At 41.3% G+C, this 21,683-nt stretch overlaps 1 protein-coding gene across 1 annotated transcript in view; it reads left to right on the plus strand.

Annotated features, from left to right (window-relative positions):
- The window catches only part of LOC139084280 (basic salivary proline-rich protein 4-like), an 80,799-nt gene that overhangs the window by 54,849 nt on the left and 4,267 nt on the right, over positions 1-21,683 (plus strand). Inside the window, exons 3-4 of the mRNA XM_070626649.1 lie at positions 11,892-12,054; positions 21,135-21,242. Of these exons, the coding sequence (XP_070482750.1) occupies positions 11,892-12,008 (117 nt within the window). The 3' untranslated portion in view covers positions 12,009-12,054; positions 21,135-21,242. The remainder of the gene's footprint in view (positions 1-11,891; positions 12,055-21,134; positions 21,243-21,683) is intronic.

Below are 21,683 nucleotides of genomic sequence, written 5' to 3' on the forward strand. Positions count from 1 at the left end.
GAATAGGGCTGTTCGTTTGATATTCATCTCTCTTTCCTGTGGTTACTTCTAATTTCCATTTTACCTATGACTCTGGCATTATTATAAGAAATGTGACAAATATGAAGAATCATCTTTTATTATCAAGGCCAACTGTGCCAAACTGGTTGACCCTGTATTAGTTGAATATGCTTGTTTGGATATTTTGTTCTCACTTGCGTGCACAACTTCAAATGGATACAAGTCATATACAGACAAATTCATATGTGCTCTTTTCACCAGAAGAATAAAAACAGGCACTGGCCTTAGGAGCTGAAGGTGACAAAGTGGAAATAAGCGTAGCTGAGATGGATCAGATAAGAAGTGGGAAGGCAAATGCATAGAATCAGAGTAGAATGGTGGTTACTAGGGGTTGAGAGTGCGCGTACTGAGGAGATGTTATTAAAGGGTACAAATTTGCAGTTAGAAGATGAATAAGTTCTGGAGGATCCCACGCATAGCATAGTGATTATAGTTAACAATACCGTACTATAAACTTTTAAAGCTACTAAGAGACTAGACCTTAAATGTTCTTACCACAAGAAAGAAATGGTAATTATGTAATGTGATGGAGGTGTTAGCCGATGCTGCAGTGGTAATCATATTGCGACACAGAAATGTATCAAATCAACACGTTGTCCACCTTAACATTACACTGTTAATGTCAATTAGATCTCAATTTAAAAAAATTTGGTCATTTCACATTTTAAAGAAAAGTGGGAGCCTGGGACATTTTTCATAGGAACAGCTGGAGTTAATGGTGGCTGGAAATTGGCTACTGTCTTGTGGCAGCTTTGAAACTATAGGGAGGTCACTCACACTGCGCACGTTCCTCTCAGGCTGCAGGGGTATGAGGGTGGCGATCTTTCCTCCTGAGGAGGGAGGAAGGTCGCCTGCTGAGAGACTGCCTGGGCTCTGCCTTTTCCAGGCACAATTTGACTATCGGGATTTCCAGATCATACTTGGCATTAAGGATGTCATAACAAACTCCACTTTCTGAGGCTTTTGATCCTTAAATATAGTTCAAGGGAAGTAGTGGCTTGTTTTCGTCTGCATATTTTTTCATACCTTTATTTTTTCCAGCTTTATTTAGATATAGTTGACATATAACATTGTGCGAGCTTAAGGTGGACAACGTGTTGATTTGATACATTTATATATTGCAATATGATTACCACTGTAGCGTCAGCTAACACTTCCATCACCTCATGTAATTGCTGTTTCTTTTTCCTGATGAGAACATTTAAGATCTCTCTTAGCAATTTTCAAGTTTATAATACAGTATTATTCACTACAATCACCAGACTGTACATTAGATCGCCAGAACTTGTTCATCTTCTAACTGGGAAATTTGTACTTTTAACCAATATCTCCCCATTTCTCCCACCCACCCAGCCCCTGGTAACAACCCCTCTACTCTGCATTTCTATGATTTGGGCTTGTTTAGATTCCACATGTGGGTGATGTCATACAATATTTAGTATTACTCTTTCTCTGTCGGACTTATTTCACTTAGCATAATGCCCTCAAATTTCATCCGTGTTGTTGCAAATGTCAGGATTTCCTTCTTTCTCATGGCTGAATAGTATTCCATTGTGTATGTGTGTATATATATAAATATATATACACACCTTTCCTTTATCCGTTCATCCACTTATGGACACTTAAGTTGTTTCCTTATCTTGGCTATTGTGAGTAATGTTGCCCAGAACATGGGAGTTCATGCCTTTATTACGGCTGTGCCAAGGAGAAGCAAGAACACCTGTATAATGAACAGTCTCTTTTCCTTCCTCCCTCCCTCCCTTTCTTCCTTTCTCCCTTCCTTCCTTCTTTCCTTTCTCCCTCCCTCCCTTCCTGCCTTCCCTCCTCCCTTTCTCCTCTCTCCCTCAGTGGAAGGTCTTGAGTGTCAGCCATGTGCCAAGTAGACACTGCTCTAGGCTCTGGGAATCAGCTGACAAGACGCAGGCTCCATCCCAGGGAGGATTTTGTGGTTCAGTGTGGAGCACAGAAGAGAAAACAGGCAGTCACAACCCAGTGTAGTTAGTGGGATGACACCTTAGGATGATAATGATAATCATAATAGGATTTGTGTCCATTAGGTCATTCTCCCAACTAGCCCTTGAGCCAGGTACTGATACTATTTCTGTTTGACTGGTGGAAAGCCTGAGGCTTGGTTAATTTTGCAAGTGTATGCACTTAGCAAGTGTGCTGTTGGCATCTGGACTCTGTCTGTGCGGTCATAGAACTCAAGCACGTTGCTTCTCATTGGTTGTCTGGGAAAACGTGGTGGTGGGAATGTACATCTCATACAGTCTGGGAAGATCCAGAGGGTGATCAGGGAAGGCTTCTTGGAGGAAGGTACAGCTAATCCAAGAACTGAAGAAAGATTAACAGTGGAAAGAATAAGGCCTAGAAAATAAAATAAATATGGGTTTGAAACGGCTAGCCCTCTCTCCTAGCCTGGATGAAATGTTGATCTTCTCAGCCTCAAGGCCTTATCTGTTAAAAAAGCGAGGCTGACGTTATCCCTCTTCAGAGTTGTTAGAAGAAGACAAGATAGTGTACGTGAAACGTTCTAGGGCCGGGGTTGGCGCTGGGAAGACACCCAGGACGAGTTTCTCTTCTACAGCGTGCCAAGCAGCAACCGCCTGCACTGCACTGAGTGCCAGGGAACATGTGATCCGCGTCAGCCCCAAAGCCATGGGACACTTCAGAGAGTTTAAACTGAGAGCTTAGAGTATTTATTCTAATTTATGTTAGCACCAACCCTAATATTTCCCTGGTTATTTTGGGTATTTCATTTATCTACTTGCTTAACAACTCATTCAGCTATTAGTAGATGTATCTTAAGATAAACATTCATGGAGGAAAAAGGATGTTTGGCTGTTTCTCAGAAATAACAGAGCCTGAAAAGAGCATTTATCAAAACAACCGAAAAAAAAAATCACTATGACTGGTTGCTGGGTTAAAAAGAAGACATGAATCTAAAACATAGTCAACTTGGTAATTGTTTCTCAGGTCCATGGCCATTTGTAACATTTTTGAAAATTGTGTATTTTATAATGACATCACTTCCAGATGTAAGAAGCCCCTCTTCTCCACAGCATTTAATAAAACACTAGATTCCTTGAAACAAACTGATGTAGTCGGTGCAGGACAAATGGCTATACTGCTGACACCTCGAGATGAGCCGTCCCAGGCAAGGCTTGTGGTCTTTCTCATTAAACCTCTTTTCCTGTGTTACGTGTCATATCTCAGTTAATAGCTATCCTTTTCATTGCTCAGGCTGAAATCTTTGAGTGATCTTTATTTCCTCCTTGTATCAAATCGGCTGTTAAATATGGTAGGCAGAATTCTAAGAGCCCCCAAGACTCCTTCCCCCTGATGTAATACTTCCTGTATAATCGCTTCCACTTGAGGGTAAATAGGACCTATGAATATGACGATGTCACTCCAGTGATGAGGTTGCCTTATATGGCAAAGGTAAAGGGATTTTGCAGATGTGATTAAGGTCCCTAATCAGTTGATTTTGAGTTAATCAAAAGGGGAGTATCCTGGGTGGGCCTCACCTAAGCAGGTGAGTCCTGTAAAAGAAGACTTTAGCCTTCCTTGAGCCCAGAGACCTGAAGCAGCAGAGATTCTCTTGCCTTGAAGAAGTAGGCTGCAGTGTTGTGAGAGACGGAAGCAGCATGTCTCAAGGATCTGAGAATGACCTCTGGTAACTAGGAGGTGTTCTCCACCAACAGCTGCCAAGAAAACCGGGAACTTGGTCATATAACCACAAAGAAATGCATTCTGCCAAAAATCCAAATGGGAAGATTCTTCCCCAGTCAGGACTCTCGATAAGAACAGACCAACACCTTGACTGCAGCCTTGTGAGGCCTGAGCAGAGACCAAGCTAAGCTGTGCCCCAGTCACCGTCCTCAGAAACCGTGAAAGGATAAGTGTGTGTTGCTTTAAGTGACTATGTTTGTGTTAATTTGGTACACAGCACAGACAACTGATCGGTTCAATTCTCCTAATCCTCCCTCTCCAGTGTCCTTTTCTGTCGCTCTGTTGCTCCTGCCTCGTTCAGACCCGCGTGTCTTTAATAACTTTTGAGCTAGTCTCCCCACCTTCAATCTCTCACTTCTCCAGGAAATCCACTGCCACTGTAGTTTATCTTCCAGAAGCACGGTTTTGATCACATCTCCCTCCCAAAAAACGTTCATCGCTCCCGTTTTCTCCACAGTCAAGGTGGTTGAGCCTAGTGATTTTGGTTCTGGGTTTCGGATTTAGAGGGCTATGGATTTGAGTCTAAATTGTAACCCTCAACTAGCTGTGTGAACTTCGGCATGTTAACAAACCTCTTTAGGCCTCGGTGTGTAAAGTGGAGGTCATAGTTGCATCTTTCTCATGGGCTTATTGTCAGAATTAAATGAGATAACGCATATAAAGTTTCTGTTACATAGTATGTGCTCAATAAATTGCAGCTATTATTGTGGTTATTATAGAATTAAAATTCAAACTCCTTATTCTGGTATTTAAAGCCACTGATGACCCTCAGTAGCTTTTCCAGCCACATCTGGCACCTGCCACTATCACTACACTGGATACTTAATTCCCGAGTCTATTCTGATTTGTCAGAGGTCCAGTCTAATTGGTGGTATCATATAAGTTGTTACATGTTTTTAGTAACAACCTGCGTGCGATCCTTCCCTTTCTTTGATCTTCCCACTCAGAACGCTTGTTTCCTCCCTTTGTGTTCCTGTAGCAGTTGTTTTGCACCTATGTTTCGTTCTTCAGGCTATGTTTTGAACTTCAACCTGCTCACGTGATTGTCTTCCTCACTATATAGAAAGAAGGGATCATCTTTAGATTCCCAGTTCCCTTGGCACATAATAGATGCCCAAATCCTCACTGGATGGTTAAGAATTAATTTCATTGACCCACTTGTCAGTCTTCAGAAGGATGAAGCAAATTTTTGTAATGGATGATATCTACTAATGGTTGACTGGCTTTAGCAGCATCTTATTTGGCTTAAATAATTAAATATTCTACACGAGAATGCATCAGAGTAAACTATGCATGATTTATAAAGTCCAATAAAATCTATAAAGATTTAGATGGCCAATTTATTTAAATGAGCATATCTCCATCTCCATATCAATATTTCTTTGTCAGAATAATTTGAGATCTTCATCGCTGTAACAAATCTTTTTATGTCAAGGAATTGCATTTGTGATCCTGGAAAAAATCTGAGACACCACCTGCTCTGTGGATCTGAAGACTTGAATCCTTGTAAAGTTGAAGCTCTGTCTCCCTTTCTCTCTCCTAACCTATCTTCTGGTGCCTACTCTCCTTGCCAGGCTTCCTCTTCCGTTTCCAGTTGAAGACCATTCTTCTTGCCGGGAAACGTAGACTTCAAATAGAACTTGCAGAGCCCTGCCCCCTCTTTCTCACCTGGCAACTTTGCAGAATCGTCCCCAAAGAGCACATGTGTTCTGCTGCTCTTCTTTTCTCCCCAAAGTGGAGCTGAAGAGTCTTGTCTTTAGAAATATAACTTCATTTCTTTCTGAGCACTATCCTTTCAAAACTATATTCTTAGAGGTTTATAGTAGCCTTTGGTGTTCTTTCTCGGTCATATCCTCCTTTATTTTATGTTCTATTCATTTTAAATCTGCTCTCCCTAGACTAGTTTCTTTCACGAATCCCTCACTTCTATCTTAGGATTTTGTCCATAACACATGTTTGAGGTGTGTGTGTGCATTTTTGAAAACGCTTACTATTTACCAAACAGAGTGCTAGGTATTTTACATGAATTTTCTTAGCTAATTCTCCCAGCAAGCCTATATGGTATATATGGTTATTATTCCTGTTTATTTTTTTTAAACAAGCTTAGAGACGTTAAATAATTTTCCCAGGCAGCTTGTGCTCTTCCTTACTGTCCTCACTTTGCAAAGGAGAACCGCAATTTAGAAAGGTTAAATATCTTGCTCAGTGTCACACCACTAGTAGGTGGCACACCTAGGATTCAGACATGCCTTTTCCTTGAGTCTGCGGTCTGAGCTCGTGCCTGGTGCTACAACTTCTCCCTGTCCTTTGAAGCTTCTGACATCCGCTTTCTTACAATCTTCAGCACACATCAGCCTCTGCCCTATATTTCCCTTCCTCGTTACAGGTTCCAGGATGACACGGTAACCGTGCAGTCCTTCCTTGTTAGAGAGAACTTGGTCCAAAATAGCAGTCTCTTTGCTGTAGCTTCTGTTATTTCAGAGATGATATTGTCAGTAGCGTAAGTAAAACACCTTTTAACCACTTGACTTTGAGCCTAGAAGACTTCTAGTAGATGTCAAGAGAGTGCAGATTCCCCATCAACATGTAGCTTGCCTCCGTGTCAGTTTTGTCCTAGAGGCAGTCTACTATTTTAGGGTATAATAGTTCCCCAAGACTGTGAGGTCAATCAGATGCACAGATATTACATAGCAGATGAGTATTATAATGGAGAACTCTCTTTTGAGAATAATAAAAAAATTCTTAGTCATACCGCCACTTTTAGGAAAAAACAGTTGATATTATAGTTCTGCTTTTTAATATATTTTCTTCAATATTATTCTTTTCTTTTACAACTAGGCATCAACTCAACAGCTTAATTCCAATGAACTCAACTGATGGCAAAAAATCTGCTATTCTTGACACAACTCATGACTTCAATCTTGGTTTTAATTGTAATAAGCTCAAGAGAGATACATTACTTATTAGTAGCATTGATACTAATCTTTCTATTTCCCATTCACATTTTAGAAAATAACCACAAAGGTGTAATAGAATACTCAAATAATTGCACGAACACTGTAGTGAGGGAGTAAGGGCAAAGGGGGCTACATTGCTGAAATGAAGCTGTTCTGGCCAACCGACGGGCAATGCCACCAGTGATGGCTTGAGACGTTTGTTCAAAAGCTCACGGATAGTGTGCAAATTCAATGTACAAAAGTTTAGGAGTATCAAAATCTAATTATGGAAACTTGGGGCTGCTAGTATATTTTAGGAAGGCGTTAATTATCTGTAACTTCTGTTTGATTAGACAAGCTGTAGCATGCTTCCATAACTATCAGTGCTCTTTCTCCCTCTTTTTCTCTTCACCCAAATGATCTTTCCCATGCTTCCAGTGTCAAGTTTAAGAATTCCCACTAATCAAATACCTTATTTATCCCTGGGCTTTTCCTCTTCCTCTTATATTTGATCCATCTCTTTCCAAGAAGGTTGCTATATTCTTGACGTGAATTCTCCCAAACGTCAGGAATACCTATGAGTATTGTTACTACCTTGTATTAAAATATCAATTTTACCTTTGTTATCTGTTTTAGTCAAGGTTCTTTATTTGCAACTAAGAGGAAAGCCACTTAAATTAGCTTAAGTAAAAGGGGAGTTTATTAAAGGGAGCAGGGATGGCTCATTAAACCCTAGGATGAGAAGTACAGCTGATCTTTCTGAGAGTCTGGAACCAGCACGTGGAAGCCCAGAGCTAAGGCACTGCTCTCTGCCTCGGGGGGGTCAGGACTACTGACTTGGTGGTTAAATCCGCCCCTTCTACAGGAGCCATAAGCAACGAACCATTCTCAGAATGAATAGTTCCAAGATCCCAGGAGATGCTTTTCCCTTACGCTTATATAGCTATTTATTGCTGTTGTAATGAATTTTTCACGTTTTCACAAACCCCCATCATTTACCAGGTAGGCGGATTGTCATGTACATAGAAGGTGCTGAGTAAATATTTGTTGAATAAATAAATGTCATCCATTAGTCTCCCCTTATCTGCGGGGCATACATTCCTGTACCCCCAGTGGGTGCCTGCAACCCTGGATAGTACGGAACCCTATGTCAGCACACCTCGGAGATATTATGGGTTCAGTTCCAGACCACAGCAAATATCACAATAAAGCAAGTCACACGAATTGTTTGGTTTCCCAGTGTGCATAAAAGTTATGTTTACATTATGCTGTAGTCTGTTAAGTGTGCAATAGCATTCTGTCTAAAAAAACAACATATATACCTTAATTAAAAAGTACTTTATTGCTAAAAAATGCTAACAATCATCTGAACCTTCAGCAAGTCGTAATCTTTTTGCTGGTGGAGGGTTTTGTAAAACATGCAGTATCTGCCAAGAGCCATAAAGCAAGGTATGCCTGTATATACTATGTTTTTTTCTATACATCCCTATGATAAACTTTAACGTATAAAATGAGGCACAGTAAGAGGTTAACTACAATAACTAATAATAAAATGGAACAATCATAACAATGATACCGCAGATCTTAGCAGCCTCAACATGTGATTTTTCTTTCCTTATTAAGTGAAGAACTTTCACCTTTTCACTTAAAGGAAGCACTTTACAGCTTTTCTTTGGCATGTCTGAATTGCCAGCATCACTACTCTTGTGCTTTGGGGCCATTACTAAGTAAAATAAGGGTCCTTGAACACTAGCCCTGCGATACTGTGACACATCTGATAACTGAGGGCTGCTACCTGACTAAGGAGCAGCTAAGGGGCGGGTGGCATACACAGCCAGGACCGCTGGACAAAGGGAGGAGTCACGACCCGGGTGGGACTAAGCGGGATGGAGCAAGATTTCATCACGCTACTCAGAACACCACGCAATTTAAAAGTTATGAATTGTTTATTTCTGGAATTCTCCGTTCAATACTTTCGCACCTCGGTTGACCGTGGGTAACTGAAATCGCGGAAAGCGAACCCGCAGAGGAGGGGACGACTGGAAAGCAAGGAGACTCTGGTTTTAAAATGGTGGAGTAAAGACATCTGTGTCCCTTCTCTTCTCCAAAGTCACCCTGCAACATCTAACAGAAGGAAAAGAGAAATGCAAGACCCATCTTTGACAAAACTAGCGAACCACGAGAAACCTGACCACGATATGTGAGGAAGGGGGAAGACGGCGCCGGGACCCCAGACAGCAGAGTTCAGCGGAGGCTGCAGAGCGCGGGTTCTCCCAAGAACGGGGACGCCCTGCAAAGAAAGGCCACCACCTCCTCGTTTAGATGGCGGTAAAGGCAGTGCAGGCCTGTGATGGAAGCTTCGCTGGGCCTCATCTGTGGCCTCAGAGAAGCGGGGAAGCTGGGGTGCAGGCAGAGCCACGCAGACACGGCCCCGAACAGAAGCGCTCTACGGGGATGAGGCGGCCAAGGGGCCCTGACCGCCAGCTGCCTCCTCCGTCAGCGGCGGCAGCAGCCCTCCAGCGCACCCACACCCCCTCACTCAGCCACCTGTGTCCCAAGGAGACTTACTGCTCTATCAGTTAAGATTCAGCTCAGCTATATAAACCCAAAAGCTTTAACAGGATAGACGATTATTTCTCTCTCATTTAAAAAAATCTCAAAAATAGGATCTGCAAGGCAGCTTCGTGGTGTCATCGGGGAACCTGGGTCCTGACTTTCTGCTCTGCTTCCCTCTGTACGTCGCTACCGTCCTCAAGGTTACCTCATGGTTTAAGATGGCTTCTGGAGCTCCAGGCATTACATCCATGTTCCAGGCTACAGGAATAAGGAAGAAGGCCTCATTCTCCTCCCGCTTTTAAGGGACTTACCCAGAAGCCACACTCAACACTTTTGCCTTACCTATTGTTGGTTGGAGTTTAATCACACGGTCATAACAGCGATAAAGAAAGCTAGGAATTTTAGGGTGTCAGTTGGACACAATAACAAGGAATAGAATCTGGTTTCTGATATTACAGAAGAAAAAAGAAACGGCTGTTGGAGAATGCAATTAGTAGTCTCTGCCACGACTATGTACTGGAGAGAATTCCTTATAGCTCAGAAATACGGCCTCACTCTGTCTCTGTGAGCCTCCTGCAAATAGTTGGTCCAGAAAGAACTTAGCTCATTCAGAGGTAAGCAGCGGTTACAAAGGAGCCAGTGCATAAACCACACAGAGATAGTATGAGAAAAAGGAGGAAAGAAACAGGAAAATAAACGGCAGATGAAGAACATTCACTAAAAAGAAATAAAGTTACCACCAAGCAGATAAATTAGAATCAAGCATATTGCCACACACTCCAAGAATTTAATAAGACTTTTAACAATCTCAAAGCAAAATACAAAAGTCAGGGAAGGAAAGACTAGATATTACTGAGAATACAGTAAGGTATACAGAAGACAGGGCTAAAGAAAAAGTGAGCAAAATGAAATAAATACAAAAAAAGACAGCACTATAGAAGCCAGTAAAAGTTAAATGAAAATGTGCATAAGTGATATCCTTGGATTACAGGTGTTCGGTTCTGTATATAATCAAGATCGCATTCAAAAAATAAAAAAAGAGTCAAATATACAGTGTTCCAAGAAAATTAGTGTAAAACAATTAACAGGAAGATATAGCTTAGAAGTTAATAGATTTCAAAGATAGAGAGAGTCTCCTTTGGGGGACAGGCCCACTGGCATAGTGGTTAAGTTTGCAGGCTTCACTTTGGCAGCCCACGGTTTGCGGGTTCAGATCCCGGGCATGGACCTACGCACTGCTCATCAGGCCATGCTGTAGCAGCATCCCACGTAGAAGAACTAGAATGATTTACAACTAGGATATATAACTATGTACTGGGGCTTTGGGGAGGGAAAAAAAAAGAGAGGAAGATTAGCAACAGATGTTAGCTCAAGGCCAGTCTTCCTTACCAAAAAAAAAAAAAAAAAAGATTGCCTTAAAAAAAATGTTTAAATAAAAAAAAGCAAAAAGGAAAGAAAGACTCTTTTGGGCTTCCAGGCAAAAAGGCCAAGTCATTTAATGTGGGAAAAGAAGGGTGAGTGGGAACCAAGTTGACCTCTGACATCTACCCCCACAGCATCATTTATTAGAAGATCCAGGAGCAACGCCCACAAATCTTGCAGTCCAAGGATTTTAAAACTAGGTAAACCAGGGGTCAGAAAACTTTTTCAGTAAAGAAGCAGGGAGTAAATATCTTCAGCTTTGTGGGTCTTATGGTCTCTGTTGCAATTCTGCTGTTGTGCCTGAAAGCAGCCATAGGCCATACGTAAGTGAATGGGCATAGCTGTGTTCCGACAAAACTTTATTTACAAAAACAGGCAGCCGCCTGGATCTGGCCACTGGGCCGTAGTTTGCTGACCCCTGAGCTAAACTGTCATTTGGTATAAAGGCAAAAGAAAAACATTTGTAAAGTTGTGACATCTTCAGGGACACGATCCGCATAATCTAAAGTTTTAGAAGACAGATTTCAGGGGACAAAAAAGATAAATGAAAGAACTGAAGCAGAAGTCCTGGCGAGGAATAAAAAGCTAAAGCAGGCTCTGCTACCTGGAGAACAAGGAGAGAGGCACACCTCCGGCTCTGTGCACAGCAAGTGCTTGGCAGCCCCGTGACGTGAAAGGATAATTCGAGAAACCAAGACATCTGCTGGAAGCCATAAAAATGATGATCAGTTCTAAATAAAGAAGGTGATGTCACACTCACAGAGCCCTTGTAAAAACGTCTCACAATTCACAGGGATGGGATATTGGAGTTGATAAGCCTCAGCGAGGGCTGAAGGAAGAGGTGAGGTGAAGGAGCTGGGTTAAATCAGAGGTCCTCAGTCCTGGCTGCTCCTTAAAATCACCTGAGGTGGTTTTCTTAATCCTTATGCCTAGGTCCCACCCCAGACCACTTAACCAGAATTTCTGGGAGTAGGAAAGACATGTTTTTTTAAGGCGCCCCAGATATTCAGATACACAGCCACGGTGCAGAGCCACTGGATTAGGTGGGCTTTGAGTGCATATCAATTCAGATATTCTATAATTATATGCACGTAGGAAGAATTGTCCCAAACTTGGACATTCAGAAACTGCTACATGAAAGAGGCTAAACTGCTCGGTCCATTTTGGATGTTGTTTCTTTAACAGAACCTAAATCGTAGTCCACATTGGTCCAAGTCACGAGGGCTTCTCAGGGACCCAGAGGAGCTGAAACAGAGCAACTGGCAGTCATCATGGACACAGAGGGAAGTACGTAACTCCTGACGATGGCATCAATTCCTTATTTGAAAAAGAAAAGTGTCCCCGTCAAGTAAGTTGTAAAATGTTAAATTTCCTTATTTGTGAAAGTCTAGGGCCCTTGGGATGGCGTTTGCTTTTAAAGAGTATTTCAATAAATTTGGTTCTTAATCTATTTCTTGCATCACTCATTTCCACAAAGCAGCAAAGTCAAAGAGAGATTTAAACACATCAAAAAAAATAGATGAATCTTCATAAAAGAAAAAATTTCCCAGTGAAACTAGATAATCACGAATGAATGAATGAGTAGAGTGACAATAGTTCTAGTTGGCCCAGGGCAATCTCGCTGTGTACCTGTTATTCCAGCGTAAGTGTTAGTGCTGCTTCGTTTCCCTCTCAGACATCTCCTAGCGGAGGCAATACACTGGATAGCAACTCGGCCATCGGTGTTAACGACAATAGATGAGCCGTATCTCTTGGTTAGAGCAGATGCAAAGACCCTTAATACTGTCCCCTCCCAGGAGGGGACCAAGTCTGTGAGAAGAAGGTGTGATTAGGAATCAGGCTTAGTCTGTAGTGTGATCAGCATCAGTATTTTCAGGAGGGGGTGCCAAGAGATATTCAAAGATAAATCCTGGAAAACCAGATGGAGTTGTTGAGAATGGGATCTGAAGTGTTTGGTTAGGAATCAGGAAGGGCTTGCTAAGATGCTGAGGGAGCAGTCCGAGGCCCAGGGACCGCGGGGCTGAAGCTGATGGAACGAGGGGAGGGAGGAGGCCCAGACGGGGGGTTGGAATAGGACAGTTTGGTACAGGACAAGGAACTTCCGACGTTTTCCTCCAGCTTTTATTGACCTGGTCTCACCACCAGGGTGTCTTAAAGCGCTAAGATTTTTCATTCAAGTGGAGGTGGAATTTGTACCAAAAATTTAAAATGAAACCTATTCTTGAAAAGATTTCCTTAATTCTAATCTTTAATGCCAACTGTTCAATTACTTAAAACAATTTTTTTTTTTAATCAGGAAGACTGCTGTTCAAAGAAAAATAATCAAATGGTTTTCGAAGATAATTATCCTGAACTGGTGTCATTTGATCTTCTAGGACTTTCATGCATTACATGGAAAATTAGGGTCTGCAGGAAACACAAAGAGTAGGTGTCAGATCAGTCAAATCAATCCTGCCAGTCAATGGAGTGACAAATGTCATTGTCACATCTCCTTCATATCCAAGAAGGAATACGTGACATCACTCTAAAAGTGAGGTGGAGTAGTCTCCTCCTATCCTCGCTTTTGCTTTGCTCGGTTTCAGTTACCTGCGGTCAGCTGAGGTCTGAAAATATTAAATGGAGAATTCCAGAAATAAACAATTCATAAGTTTTAAATTGCGTGCTGTTCTGAGTAGTGTGGTGAAATCTTGCTCCATCCGGCTTAGTCCCGCCTGGGACATTACTCCTCCCTTTGTCCAGCGGGTCCCAGCTGCATATGCCACCCGCCCCTTAGTCACTTAGTAGCTGTCTCAGTCATCAGATCAACTGTCACAGTATTGCAGGCTAGTGTTCAAGGAACCCTTATTTTACTCACTAATGGCCCCAAAGTGCAAGAGAAGCGATGCTGGCAATTCGGATATGCCAAAGAAAAGCTATAAAGTGCTTCCTTTAAGTGAAAAGGTGAAAGTTCTCTACTTAATAAAGAAAGAAAAAAAAAATCAATGCTGAGGCTGCTAAGATTTATGGTAATTTTTATTATAGTATATTGTTACAATTATTCTATTTTATTATTCGTTATTGTTGTTAATCTGTTACTGTGCCTGGTTTATAAATTAAGTTTCATCGTAGCTGTGCATGTATGGGAGAAAACCTACTAAATAAAGGGTTGGTTACTGTCCACGGTTTCAGACGTCAACTTATCTTGTCTTAGAACTTATCTCTGCAGATAAGGGGGACTCTGTATTTTTAAAATCAGATTTTTATAAGTTAGAAAGGAACATATGTTCATTGTGGAGTTGCTAGAAAATGCAGGAAAGTAAAAAAATGAAGGGAAAAATTACTAATAATTTCACCAATCAGTGGTAACTCCTTAGTAACATTTTAGGGAATACTTTCCCAAATTTCCTCTCTTTCAATCTTTCTATGAATATGTTGATAGATAGGTAGCTTGTATATGTATATATATTCACATGCACCTCATCCTTTAACTTATTTCTTTGACTTTTTGGGAATATGACGTGGAGTGTCACGGAATGGTCTACATTATTTTTAATTGCTTTTTGGCATCCCAGTGTATGAATATTACATGTTATCAACCAATCCCCTAGTTTTGAACACTAAGTTTCCCCCATGCATAGACTGTTATAAATAATGCTGCAATGCAGTTTTGTGGGTTTTTTTACTTTTAAAGAAACGGGCTAAGTGTGCCTTATTTTTCACTTTTCTTTAGTAAAATCTTCCTCCCGTGAAGTTGCAGCTCAGGTCAGTTGGTCGTTCATTGTGAATTAGCAGTGGGTCATGAGGTTCTTCTTATGTTTTCAAGGTCAGTGAGGAGGCAGAATGGTAGCGGGGGCCCTGGAGCTCGGCAATTATTCCACCCTCAGCACGAGAGTTGAGTCCTGTCTTCCAACGCTGGGGCAGGCCCAGGCTGGCGCTGTGTGTGCACAGAGACACAAGGGCCGTCGGCTGTCAAGGGCTGGATACCTGCCCTGCTGGGGATTCCTAACACCTTAAGACCCAAGATCTGAACGAGCCAAACCCTGGGCTGCCAAAGCAGGGCGCACGAACTTAACCACTTGGCCACGGGGCCAGCCCTATTTTAAAGTAATTTTAAACTTGCAGAACGGTTGCAAAAACAGTACAGAGTTCCTTTATCTCCCTCACCCCACATCCCTTGGGATAACCATCTTACATAACTGTAGGATAATGATTGAGAACAGGATGTTATCATTGGTGCAATGCTGGCAACTAGGCTACAGACTTTATTTGAATTTCACCATTTTTCCCACTAATGCCCTTTTTTTGGACTAGGATCCTAAGGCCAGTCTCACATTGTATTTAGTTGTTATTTCTCTTTAGTCTCTTCTAGCCTGCAACAGTATCTCAGTCTTCCCTTGTCTTTTCTGACCTTGACGCTTGTGATAAGTACTGGTCAGTTACTTTGTAGAAAGTCACTCAACTTGGGTTTGTCTGATATATCTCATGATTAGATTGGGGCTATACATTTTTGGCAAGAATACTACAAAAGTGCTCTTGTGTCTTTCTCAATGCATCCATTGTACCGTGGGGTTCACGATGTCGACCAGTTTATTAACGGTGGTGTTTTTACCTTGATCACTTGGTTAACGTGGTATCTGACCAGTTTCTTCACTGCAAAGTTATTACCTCTCCCTTTGTAACTGGTAAGTGTCCTGGGAGACGTACTTTCAGATTGTACAAATCCTATTCGTGCTCAAACTCTCGCCGAGTAATTTCAGCATCTGTCAGTGAATCTTGTCTGCAACAATTACTGTGATGTTTGTCTAATGGTGTTTCTAGATTTCCCTCTTTTCTTCTGTGTTCATCAATTGGGATCTATTGTGAAAAAGCATTATTACATTCCCCTATTTCTTTATTTGGTGATTTATCATATCAATATGGACATATGGATATTTATTTTATTCTATGAATTAAAATCTAGTAATATCATTGTTTATTTTTTTGTTCAAATTGTTCCAGCTTTGGCCATTGGGAGCTCCTTCAGGTTGCCTCCTGTTTTCTTCCACATGTTCCCATCTTCTTTGCAGCATTTTCTTACTTTCTGTCATCACAGAAGTTCCAGAATCTTCTTGTGTTTGCCCTGTCCCTGCTTTGGAATCAACCACTTTGACTAGAAGTTCCCCTCATTGGAGCACGGTGTTTAGAGACCAAGACCTGGGCCCCGAGTGTGTTCACTATTACTCGGTTGTTATTGCTACCAGGCCCTCCCAGCAGACAGAACTAGAAAAAAGATGTGTGTATGTGAACCCACATATACGCATATATCTATATTTCTGTATTTACCTGTTGTACATGTATTAAAACCCATGAATTTATACTGCTGCCTCTGAGTCTAGTCCAAAAACGCAGTGTTCATTCTAGCATCCCCTTTTCCTATTTGTAACTTCTTTTTCCAACAGTAAGAAACACGGCTCTCATTACCTACGCTCTATCTACTTACTTGTTCAATTCCAGTGTGTACAAAAGGGGTTTCAGAGTTGCTAACTCGCATCCCTGTGAGAAACACTTTTCCTAAGTGGATCACAGCATGTGTGCACAGTTCTGCTCCTCTCTAGCTTCACAGAATCTGTCTAGACGTGCTCTTCTGTGCTTCCTTGTTACTTCTTTTCTTCCCCACCCATTTCAGGGGGGTTACGCTAATCATTCTAGTGCAGTGGGGTTCATTTGTTAGGGTTTCTGTTCCATTCATGGCTCTCTTTTCCTCACCTACTGGTTGACTTTAACTATTTGTTCGTTGTGGGGGTATGTGAAGGGCTTGTGAAACATTGCTGTATTTCTAGGAGTCAGAGCTATGCAAAAAGATATGCTCACAGTGTCACTCAACCCTGCTTCTCTGTCCCCATTCCCCACTTCTCTTTTTCACTCATACCCTGTAGGTAACTACTCGATTTAGTTTCTGGTTTATGCTTCCTTTTTTTCTTTTGCACAAATGAGCAGACACCTGCGTATATTTTCTTACCTCCCCTCTTCTTACATGAAGGATAGCATCTTAGAGATACTCTTTTGGCCTTTGCTTTTTTTGCTTAACAGTATGTCCTGGAAATCACTTCATATTTGCTCATAGAGATCTTCCTCATTCTTTGTTTCTTTTTTTTTTCTGGTGAGGAAGATTGGCCCTGAGCTAACATCTGTGCCACTCTTCCTCTATTTTGTATGTGGGACACCACCATAGCATGGCTTGATGAGCAGTGTGTAGGTCCACACCTTGGATCCAAACTTGCGAACTCTGCACTGCAGAAGTGGAGCCTGTGAACTTAACCATTATGCCACTGGGCTGGTCCCCCCATTCTTTTTTTTTATAGCTGCATAGTATTCCATTGTATGGATGTGACATAGTTTATTCAACCACACTCTTACATATGGGCATTTTGGTAGTTTCGAATATTTTACAACTACAAACAATGCTGCAAAGAATATCCTCATATGTACGTATTCTTGCATGGTGTATCTTTAGGGTAGACTCCTAGAAGTGGGATTGCTGGGTTGAAAGGCAAGTATGTATGTAGTTTTCTTAGGTATTGCAAATTTCTTTCCAGAAGGTTGTAGAAATTTGCATTTGTACCAGAAATGTGTAAAAATGACTTTCCCCCCACAGCATCACTAACAGAATGTCATCATATTTTTAAAGTTTTGCCAGTCCGATAGGTATGAAATGCTATCTCAGTTTTATTTCAATTTGTATTTTTCTAATTATGAGTGAATTTGAGCAATTTTTCCATATTTCTGAGGTCCATTTTTGATGTCTATTTTTGTGACTTTCTTGTTCATGTCTTTTCCCATTTTTTGTTGAGTTTTTGATCCTTTGTGCCTCGATCATTGAGCCCTTTATATTAGGAATGTTAGCCCTTCGTCTGTGGTATGTGTGGCAAATCTTTTCTCCCAGTTTTCCATTTGTCTTTTGACTTTCTTTATGGAACTTTTGTTAAATAAAATGTTTTTTTTATTTTTTATATAGTAAAATCTATCAATCTTGTTTTTTATTGCCTCTGGATTTTGAGTCATCCTTAGAAAGCCTTTACTTACATTGAGGTTAGAGAAGGCTTGACCCATGGTTTCTTCTAGCACTTGCATGATCTCATTTTTCATATTTAGAGCCCTAATCCACTTGGAGTTTATTAATATGGATGATGTGAGATATGGATCTAATTTTACCTTTCACTAGACGGCTACCTCGTTGTCCTAGCACCAGTTATTAAAAAGTGTCCATCTTCATCCCAGTGACTTGAGACACCACCTTTATCACATACTGTGTTTCCATGTTTGGGGATCTAATCCTGTTCTGCTCCACCGGGCTATTTGTCTATTCACACACCAATACCAACCATGGAAGCTTTTAAATATGGACGCTTTATATTTGTCTTAATATCTAGTAAGGCTAATCCTCCCTTGTAGTTTTCCTTTTTTCAGTTTCTTAGCTATTCTTGCATGTTTTTTTCTCCGTTTGAACTTTGGTGTCAATTTGTCTAACTCTTAAAATAGCTTGTCAGTATTTACATTGGAACCACATTAAATTTATAAATTAACTTATAGAGACCTGACATCTTTACAATGTTGAGTTACCTTAACTAGGCACAGGAGATGTCTTTTAATTTATTCAATTACTGTTTTTTAGTCCTTCAAGAGTGATTTGCAGTTTTCCATGGAGTCTTTTGGTTGCTATAGAAACGAGGAAGGACTATCCTAGACCATATAGGTCAAGAGAGAGGAAAAAGAAGAGACGAGAAAATGTACTGATGATCTTTTAAATCTACCTACATTCTCTCATTGGTCCCTACACCCTGTAAAGTAGGTCTTAATTAACCACATTTTACAAATGGTTTCAATGAGCTTCAGGTAATAAAACCAGAAAGTGGTAAATAGTGAAGGGAGGATATGAACTCATTTGTCTGAGTCTCCCCATACCACATAGTATTTGCAAAAACGTGCCAGGTAATGGAACATCTAGGATAGGAAGCATTGATAATGAAGTTTAGAATCTTCAGAAAGAGACTAGAATGATGGCTAGCCTAGACCTCACTTTAGAACTCAATGCCGGAGCCTGGGAGTCTGTTCCATGCACTTCACTTTTAGAGAAACATTGCTATGCTTGGATGGCGAAAGATTTTAACCCTCATGCTAAAACCAATTGATTGATCATAGCTGCCTAGAGTGTTGTGTCGAGATGGGTTATGAGGATTTATCTGGGAACAGTGGCAAAGTATGTGGGGATCAATTAGCAATGTCTTCCATAAGTATGGAGATAGAGAGAACGGGCATGCTGACTACCTATTAGCCAAACTCAGACTGTACAATATGTCCTAAGAGAAGGGACAGAGAAGGGGTAGGAACTTGTAAGCATGTCATGGGATGGAATGTTTGAAATTCCAGGGTTGGGAGGGAGAAAGTGTTGCTAGCTATTTTTAAACACTTGAAAAAAAGGTGGCGTCTACTTTATGCGTGATTCCTGTGGTTGGAACACTGATGTTGTTTAGATGGTCAATCCAGGTTCCATAAAAGGAAGAATTTTTTAATAATTGGAGTTGAAAGAATATGGAAACAATGTCCTGGAGATGTTCATGTCATAGCTGACTTATCATTGTGACATAGACACAGAGAGTTCAGGCTTTGGGAATCACAAGGCTGCGGGTTAGTCATATCTAAGATGTTAGACAAGTCAATTTCCTTGTGTACCCTCCAGCTCCACACAGCATGGTGTAGGGCTTGTCAGTGTTGTACTTTTACATTTATTTGTGTGATCTTTGTTTACAGTCTGTCTCCCCCACCACACATGCTCCCCAATGACGTCCCCAAGGGACTATTTATTTTGCTCACAGTACCTGGCACAGAATAAATGCTCAATAAATGTTTGCCGAATGAATGAATGCAGGCTTGTCACTCTCAGTTGTCTATCAATCTAGCACTATCAGTTGGTGGTGCTCAGGTCACCGATAACACTTGCTCTGAGGTGCCAACTTATGTGAACCCACAGAAGGGGCCCCAAGGGACACGGAAGCCGTGGCAGCAGCACCTGAGCTTCATGTCACTGGTGCCGGTTTTGCTCATGGACCCAGGGAGGGGGCAGCAGGGGGAGAAAGGGCAGGGATGGGTGGTGGTCCTCAGTGGCTGTTCCCATGGACTTTGCACTTCCCTTTTGTAAGCATCATCACTTGTTGAATACTGTCTTTTCTGTTGGATCGTACTTGTTCAATGCCTTATTTTTCTGTTATATGACATGTCCCATGGGGGTAAAGACTGTGTCTTCTTTAGTTACTGCTACATCCCAAACACCTAGAATAGTGCCTGGTACACAGTAGGTACTCAATAAACATTTGTCAAATGAATAAATAAATGAATGAAACATGGCTTAGAATCTTCGTGCCCAATGAAGTCATGTGTGAGAGGTAAGGACACATAATACATGGTCTCTGCCTTCAGGTAGCCTGCAGCCTGGGTGGATTCTGAGGAATAAGTACACAAAACTCTAAAACACACAAAGGCTGTACAGCAGGAATTCAGGGTAAACCTTTGCCCTCAGTGAGTTTCCTGTGACCAGGGCTTCAGTGACCAATAAAAATTACTCTGATCCTTTATGGTGATTGCAATAAAGTATACATGTCCCCAGCTTTTCTCGTATCATCTTCTAGTAGTGAAAGAATATGGGACTGAAATTAAAAAGTCCAGGATATTGTCTCTTAGCCACTCCAGGATTCAGTTTCCTCAGCTGTGAAATGGGTGATGACTGAGGTAATCTCATAAAATTCTCAGAAAATCCAAATTGCGAAGTGAATATATGAGGGGTAGCTGTGCAAGCAGCTTCAGCCCAAAGATGCTTCGACAATCCTCTGAGTCATCGCAAAGGCAGCCAGAAAAATGGACCTTATCTCCCATAGTCACACACTGAACCAATCATGAACTTACAAGATGTAGAAGGAATATTAAAATTTTTTTCATTCAACACAAAACGAATCCCTGAGAAACTGGAGAACAATGTCATGACTAAAGAAGCGTTTGATATTAGTTGAATTGTAAATGTTCAGGAATTTAATCTTGATTACAGTGGACTATGAAGAGGATGGAAGGAATGACATGGGCTGCTCTCAGTCAGGAGAAAGTGTTGTGCTTGGAACCGAGAGAAATATGTGTGAGTGGTCAAGGTGCCTAAGGAATGGGACTGACATGGGCCGTCAGGGATGCTTGAAGGATTAATATGTAAGTGCGGTGATGTGGATGGGAATATATTGCACATTTGATTGAGTGGAAAAAGGCAGGGGTACCTGGTCCCTACGACTGTATGTGGGATTGTTTTAATACCATGCGTTAATAGACACTAGCCAGATCCATTAAGAGGTTGTCACCAAGACTCATCAATTTTCCTTACATCATGTTTCCTGTATCCATGCTTCTTTTTCATTTCCTCTGCATTTTTTCTAGTTTAGACCCAGCCTTTCATGTCTTGGCTATTGCAATGGTCTCCTAACTAATCAGCAAGCCAGTCTTCAACTTTGACCAAATCAAGTTGCCCATACCTAAAACCACCAGGTGAGTATTTCTAAAGCATCCCTTTAATTATGTCACTCTCCTTCTCAATCACTTATTCTCCTTGTCCTTATTCCCACAAAGTTGCCCAGAAGAGTGGGTTTCAAACTGTGTTCTGAGGACCATAAGTAGTATGTTCCAGAAATACGGACTGTGTTTATTTCTACTCAGCCACTGTCCTTCCAGTGTCTAGCACAGTGCCTGGGGCAGAATAAGTGTCCAGTAAATATTTGTAAAATGAATGAATGAACGAGGTGACTCATTAGTCGCTGGGGAATGGAATTAGAGAAGACCAAGAGACTGGATTCTATGCCCCCTGCCTCCTCCCAAATCAGCAGCTCCACTGTGATCTACTTACTCTGTCCGTGTTCCCAGGTTACATTTTGTTTGAGAAAGAGTCCTGTTCTTTTAAGAGTTTGTTTGAAAGTCAATGAACTTAGATAA

This window comes from Equus przewalskii, chromosome 6 (assembly GCF_037783145.1).
Source record: "Equus przewalskii isolate Varuska chromosome 6, EquPr2, whole genome shotgun sequence".
Classification (NCBI taxonomy): Eukaryota; Metazoa; Chordata; class Mammalia; order Perissodactyla; family Equidae; genus Equus; species Equus przewalskii.